Source organism: Pediculus humanus, genomic scaffold (assembly GCF_000006295.1).
Source record: "Pediculus humanus corporis 1103172108277 genomic scaffold, whole genome shotgun sequence".
In the NCBI taxonomy this organism is placed as follows: Eukaryota; Metazoa; Arthropoda; class Insecta; order Psocodea; family Pediculidae; genus Pediculus; species Pediculus humanus.
The window spans coordinates 266956-274092 of NW_002987846.1; the positions used below are offsets into that span (position 1 = coordinate 266956).

At 23.4% G+C, this 7137-nt stretch overlaps 4 protein-coding genes across 4 annotated transcripts in view; 2 read left to right on the forward strand and 2 right to left on the reverse strand.

The window, feature by feature from the left end:
• Phum_PHUM506090 (E3 ubiquitin ligase triad3, putative) overlaps window positions 1-2045 on the reverse strand; it is a gene marked incomplete at both ends in the record, with an annotated part of 3620 nt that extends 1575 nt beyond the window's left edge. The window contains 5 exons of the mRNA XM_002430917.1: window positions 50-57; window positions 262-393; window positions 514-654; window positions 749-937; window positions 1523-2045. Of these exons, the coding sequence (XP_002430962.1) occupies window positions 50-57; window positions 262-393; window positions 514-654; window positions 749-937; window positions 1523-2045 (993 nt within the window). The remainder of the gene's footprint in view (window positions 1-49; window positions 58-261; window positions 394-513; window positions 655-748; window positions 938-1522) is intronic.
• Window positions 2046-4076: 2031 nt separating this feature from the next.
• Phum_PHUM506200 (uncharacterized protein) lies at window positions 4077-4583 on the forward strand (the record flags this gene model as incomplete). Its single annotated transcript, XM_002430918.1, has 3 exons — window positions 4077-4109; window positions 4188-4415; window positions 4491-4583. 3 exons carry the CDS (start codon window positions 4077-4079, stop codon window positions 4581-4583), a joined length of 354 nt encoding a protein of 117 aa, XP_002430963.1.
• Window positions 4584-5034: 451 nt separating this feature from the next.
• Window positions 5035-6021, reverse strand: Phum_PHUM506210 (adenylate kinase isoenzyme, putative; the record flags this gene model as incomplete). The annotated part of the gene is made up of 2 exons (XM_002430919.1): window positions 5035-5525; window positions 5979-6021. 2 exons carry the CDS (start codon window positions 6019-6021, stop codon window positions 5035-5037), a joined length of 534 nt encoding a protein of 177 aa, XP_002430964.1.
• A 428-nt stretch (window positions 6022-6449) lies between these two features.
• The window catches only part of Phum_PHUM506220 (uncharacterized protein), a gene marked incomplete at both ends in the record, with an annotated part of 3238 nt that continues 2550 nt past the window's right edge, over window positions 6450-7137 (forward strand). The window contains 4 exons of the mRNA XM_002430920.1: window positions 6450-6509; window positions 6589-6714; window positions 6797-6919; window positions 6996-7112. Coding sequence (XP_002430965.1) covers window positions 6450-6509; window positions 6589-6714; window positions 6797-6919; window positions 6996-7112 — 426 coding nt within the window. The remainder of the gene's footprint in view (window positions 6510-6588; window positions 6715-6796; window positions 6920-6995; window positions 7113-7137) is intronic.

Sequence of the window (7137 nt, forward strand, 5' to 3'; positions counted from 1 at the left end):
GATTATATCTCGATAATAAAAAATCTCTCAATAATCCTTCATTTTTAACTATGCTACCTAAAAATTATTAATTAAAATTAATTATTTAAAAAAAAAAAAATTTCTCTCGATGAAATCCATTTGAAAATTTCCACCATTGCAAAACAAAAAAAAAAATTTTTTATTAATTTAAATCGTACATATACATCGATACAACTTATGTATTATATCATCCTATTTATTTATTTATTTTCTTCGTCATTGACGTACAAAGAAAATTACCGTAATAATTTTTATAATTTGGAAATTCTATCATGAAATCATCCATGTCAAAATCATTTACGTACATTTTCCATAATTTTTTATTTTCATCATTTGATAAATCTTCGTTTATTGGATATTTTTCTCCTCCTCCTATTAAATTATCAATAAATTGATTTACTTTTTCGTTTTCTATTAAAAAAAAAAAAAAAAAATTAGTAATAATAATAATAAATAGAAAAAGTAATTTTTTTTTCCGTTTATTAAACTCACCGTAATTAAAATTTTCAAGTTTTTCTTTTACATATGACGGATCTATGTTTGGAAAAATGTCCAAAACTTTAAGTAATAATTCTTCCTTCTCCATTTTTATTTTTATTTTTTCAAGATATTTTAACATCAATTCTTTATTTTCTTTAAAAGTTACAAAACGATTAAAATAAAATAAAATCAAAATATAAATGAAAGTTAATAAAAAAAAAAAAAAGTTATAAATTTCCATTCATACCGTTTAACTCCATATATTTCATCTTTAACGAATTTAAATAATTTTCTGGTAAATTTAACGATATGGACGCCATCATTTCCAATATTTCTCCAGTTATTTTTTCCAGTTTTATATAATCATTCAAACCATTTTCATCGTTTATATATTTATCAATTAATTCATCAAATTTTTTTTCACCTTCTTTCAATCCTGGTAAACCTTTTAAAATTTTCTCCCTGAGTTTTTCCTTTTTTACATGTATTTCACTTTTTGACGAAATCTCTACTTAACAAATTTAAAAAAAAAAAAATTAAGAAAAATTTATTGTCTCATCTTTTTGTCTATTATTATTATTATTATCGTTCTAGTTCGTTTTTTTTTTTTTTTTTGGTTAAAACTTACTTTCTGAATTTAATTTTTTTTTTATTTGACGATGGGATTTCGATGAAAATTTTTCTATTTCTAAACGAATCATTTTTTCTAAAAAATTTTTTTGATTTTCATGATAATCCGAATTTTCATTTAACAACAGGGCACTTTTTAAATTTTTAAATATGTCAAATTTTATTTTTTCCAGTTTTTTCACGTTTCCCACGTCGTCGTCGTCGTCGTCGTCGTCGTCGTCATCATCCTCATCGGTATCATCATTATTATAAAAATTAAAATTCTTTTTTTCGCAATTATTATTATCGCTGTCGCTTGATGATAATTTACAAGGATTTTTATCGTATGCCGACATTTTTTTTGATTTTTTTTTCCTTTCATTTATTTTCCTTTCATTTATCGATCTATTACCCTCGCCTTTCGTCGACAAATTTAAATTATTACTCGGTAAAGGATCATACTCTTCTTCGATCGAAGAATTTAAATTTAATTTTGAATTATTCGTTTCCGGTGGTGACGTACCCCGAGCGCCTTTTTTCGGATGACGTATCACCGAATACGTATTCAATATATCCGTTTCCGAGAGTGAAATTATTAAATATTTACCGGGTGCCAAAGAATACCCACTCGATGGATTATTAGGTACTATGTATACGAATGGACCACGATTAGGTTTACTGTTAAGAATTATCGGATGATCATTCGATCTTTTATCGAAATTCGATAAAGATGACCACTTTTTAATTCGGGAATGATGATTTTCTTTATTGCGAGAAAATTGGCTATTTTTTTCCGAACTCTTTGTCGACTCGTTTGATGAAAATTTATTTTTGTTTTCGTGTCCTTTATTTTTTGGAATGGCTCCCTGACTTAAATATTTCGATAAATTTACATCGGTATCTATGAGATTTCTCAAATCGCTTTTCCTTTTCATCTCGTTTAATTTTAAATCTTTTTTTTTTGTTTTTTCTTTTTCGTTTTGTTTATGACACATCACAGCTTTTAACAATTCATTTTCATCCCCTTCCATATTTTTATCAATATATATATATATTTAATTTCGATTATGTGCAAATTTTTTTTTTTTATTATCTAGAGGTAAAAGGAGGTACCCGGTTACACTATTATATGATTATAGTTTCTAAAAAACAAAATAAATAAATTTTTTTTTGTTGTTTTTGTTTCTGCCAAATGTAAATTTACACACACACACACAAAAGATTAGATAAAAATACAAAAAAATTTTACTGTGAGAAATCTACGTGATTTAAAAAAAATTTTTTTTAAATTTTGTAATAAATAGAAACACGTTTCAACATTTTACTACTACTTATGTTACATTCGAGATAATAATAATTAACTCCTAACAAAAAAAAAAAAACAAAAACAAAGAGTACTCATGAATGTTAAGTATTTTATCATAAAACCGTGTAAAATTACAAAAAATAAAATTTTTATCGTGTTTCGACGAAGAAACAACAGGAAAAAAAAATGAATTAATTATTACTCAGAGAATCATCGAAATTAATTAATTAATAATAAATCGAAATGTTTTTTTTTGGGGGGAAAATTTTAAAAAAAAAAAAATTAATGGAGTGATGACGTAATTAAAAAATTTTTGCTCGAAAAGGTTTTCGACTGCAGCGCGCTCTATTTTAAAATAATTTTTTTTCTCTCTCTCTCTCTCTCTCATATAATAAAATCTTTTTTTATTTTTATTTTGTGAGTTGTGTTTTTAATTTTTTGTCAACTATTTTATGTTAAAATAAACAAATAATAAAATAATAACCATAATAAAAATTTATTATGTTATTTGTCAAAGACCTTTTTCAAAAATATTTTGTGCGACCGTTACACGTTTTTTTTTACAATGACCGCCATTGTTATAATTTTTTGTTTTCCCCCTTACTATTTGTGAAAAGAATTGATAAACAAAAAAAAAAAAGAAAAAAACTTGGGGGATTTTAAAACAATTAAATAATAAATTTTGTCATTTATTTATTTTTATAATTCTATTCGATTGAATATATAAGAATAATTAATGAAATTTTTTCAAATGAGAAAAAGAATATATGTATAACTTTTGAAGTTTTCAAATATGTTAAATTATGTCTATATTTTAAAAATTTGATAATATTATTAAAACTTTCATGCATTGGCCATTGTTCTTACACCAATAGAGATTGTTCATTTGATTATAGAATGATTATAAAAAGCAGCCTCCATTTAAGGAATTTTGATATGTTTCTTAAACATGATAAAGTTTAACACATAATTATGACTCTTTATTTCTATTATTAATTATTTTCATTACATTTCAAATCATTATTTAATTGGAATAGATAGAGATTGTTTGTGAACATGATAATTTTTATTTTAATACATTTCATCCCTAATTTTTTTTAAATAATAATAAAAAAATTCGATTCATTTATTATTTTTATATCTAATTTTTACATTAAATAACTCACAAATACTAGTCAAAACAAGTCAAAGCAAGTTATTTTCAAAATTTTTTAAAATCAATGTTAAACTTGGACATGATTTTATATTATTTCAAGCCTAAGTTTTTTATTTTTTACAAAAAAAAATTATCATAAACAGTTTTTCACGTAAAAAATATAAAATTTTAAACTAATTAATATTAAAAAAATTAAAGGAATTCATTAACTTTTTTTTAAATAAAAAAAAATAAAAATAAAAATTATTACTTACCAATTATTAAAAAGATTCAACGGCTTGAAAGTTTCTATGTGTTGAACTAACTCGAAATATATCCGTATAAGAATTTTTACGGATACGCAGGGAAATATTTTATGATTCTTGTTAAGTTGGCACTAGTTAAACATGGAGTAAATAACTTACTGTAACCTAATGCTTTTCAATATTATTTTTCTTTTATTTATAGTATATTTTTTTTTTGTTATTAATGACAGTAGTTAGAACACTACTGTCATTTCGATACATGTCTAAAGCTAAAAAATTAAATAAACACCAGGTAATAACAGTTAAGATTATTTTTTACAAGTGTAAAAAAAAAAGGTATTGTTGATACTAATTTTGAGTTTATGAGTAGACACCTGAAAAAAAATTGTCTCCCGTTTCTATTAGTAAAGATGGTAACATAATGTTACAAATATTTGCTAAACCTGGAGCAAAAACAAATGCCATTACTGGGATTGATGAAGAAGGAATTGGAGTTCAAATAAATGCCCGCCCTGTTGATGGAGAAGCAAATTCAGAACTTGTAAATTACATGTCATGTTTGCTCGGCTTGAGAAAGACAGAAATTTCTTTAGAAAAAGTACTCTTATGAAAATGCAAAATAAAATGTTAAACAAAAATGGGATTTGTGTTTAATAACAAACTTATGTTACAGGGTTCAAAGAGTCGACAAAAAATTTTGTTAATATCGAAAAAAGATTTAAGCACCGAAGAAATAATTGAAAAATTGAAGAACGAAATGAAATAAATTATGTCAATTTGATGTAAAGCCAGTGAAGATTCTCATAGTTTTATGAATATTATTTATTTATAAAAATGTCTGCAAAATAATGGGAATTTGTAAAATTGTTGTTAATAAATGTTTAAAATGATTGTCGTGTATTCTTTTTAGATAAATTTGAATAAAATCAACAACAATTTGCATTTTTAAGTATAATATAAACATAATAAAATGATTTACATAGTATTAATAACCTGAAGTTATACATATTAAAAAAATTAACCTTGTTGTATAACTAGATATTTACAATATAAAAAATCTTAGCAGGACACTATATATTTCCAACTGTTTATGATTTTTAAGTTCAAATAACTTTATATTATTTGTATAAATATTAGGTTTGCAATATCTGGAAATTAATTTATGAAAAAAAGAAAAAAAAATTTATAAAAAACAATTATAATTAGTTACTAACATATTAACTTGTATTATTTTTTTTCCATTCCTCCAGCCAATTCATAATATTTGCTAAATTCCTATCGAAATCCTCAATTGTGTTGCTTTTTAATTCATGTACAATGTTTTCATCATAAGATTCTTTTGCTTCTTCTAACATCATTTGAAAAATTTCACACTGTATATTGTCATCTAATTTTTTTTGAGAATACCCTCTGTTACACAGTCTATCATGCAAAATAAAAGTGTCAGTTCTTAATACGAAAACTATATCAAACCATCTTTTTGGGAAAAAATCAGAGCCATGATAATCTACAATATTCCCCCCAGCAGAAATTTGTTCGTCAAGGACATCAATTACTGCATCTTCATCTAGTACAGGACATTCATATTCTTCATCATACTCTTCAAAGCAGTTATTTTCTTCTGCTACATTACCAATGTTTACCCATTTTAAACCACTTCTTTCAGCTAATTTTTCAGCAAGTGTTGATTTTCCAACACCAGGAGTACCTTAAAAATTATTTTAAATTGTGTTTTGAAAACTTTTATTGAGAAAAATAAACCTTATTCATTATATAAAATTTGACTAAATAAAATATTTTAATTATTTAATTTTAAACAAAACAAAAAATAAAAAAAAAAAAAAAGTATTTCTGTATTTTTAAAATAAGTAATACTAGTAAGACTACTGTATCGTACACACGTCAAAGTAAAGTATATTAAATGCATACAGTATACATACAGTAATATGTTCACTGTATATACATGTAATATATGTATATACAGCAAACGCATTAAATGGGATGAAAATTAAAAAAAAAAAACTAGCATAAATTAAATTTTAAAAAAGTTCCTTCAAAAAAATAAATAAATTTTTTAAAATTAAAATGTAAATCAAACTTTTTAATTTGTAATAATTATTGCTTAGATATTAATCAAATAAAATTTATTTAATATATTTACCAGTTATTAAAATGTTGGGTAGAGTTGATGTAGATTGACTCATTTTTTAATTGTCTAAGGCAAACATTAACTTTTTAAAGAAAAAATAAATAAATTGTAGGTTAAACAGAGTGTGGTTTTAATCATAAGACACCATTTTGTTCATTTTGACAAAGCTACCAACATTTACAAATAAAAACTGTTAGGCTTGAATCCATAATGAAATAAAAGCAATGCTACACAATTATATCATACGAAATTCATCTTTTTATTATAAACTTTATCTTTTATTTTCCTAAAATATTTTTTTTTTTTTTTTAATGGACTGATTTAAATTATTTTGTAGTAATTATTTAATTCAAATTTTACAATAATAGTAAAAACAATAATAAATAAAACGTTCTGCTATTGGCTGAGTAGTATCAACATATTAAAATAACCGCCAAATTTAATTGTTCTTAATTTTGGTATATTTATCCAAATTTATTAAAAATGAATTATCAAAGTGATGTATGCATTACTGATAGTGACAGCGAAATTGAATACATGACAGTAAAGTATTATTTGAAAATATTTAAAATACTAAATGTTTTTCTATGTTTTAAACATAAATTAATTTATTTTGTAACAGGTTATTGAGAAAGGTAGGAAAAATATAAGAACTGTAAAAGGTTTGGATGAATTAAGCACTAACACAATACTCTCTAACGTTAATGAAATAGAAAGGATAAAACGTGTTGAAATTTTTAATAAAAAGGTACATCTTAAATTACCATTTTTTTTCTTTCTAAAGAGTTTGTTAAAAATTTCTGAAAATGTAAAATTTTGAAAATTTACAGCTTGAGAATGCTTTGCAAAATAGAGACTTTGATGAAGAACTCATTTTAGATTTTGATTTTGAAAATAATGTTCCTCTTGTATCTGTTCATAGAAATCTAGTGTGTAAATTAAAAAATCATCAGGTAATAAAATAATTAAAGTTATTATGCCAAAATTTTGTTAATTTTTAATATTAAAACCAGCTTTTTTTTTTTTTAGAAAGATGGAGTTAAGTTTATGTGGAGTGCCTGTTACGAATCTTTAGAACAAATTAAAAAATCTAGTGGATCTGGATGTATTCTTGCACACTGCATGGGTTTAGGAAAAACAATACAGGTTTAATTTTTTTTTTATCATTTTA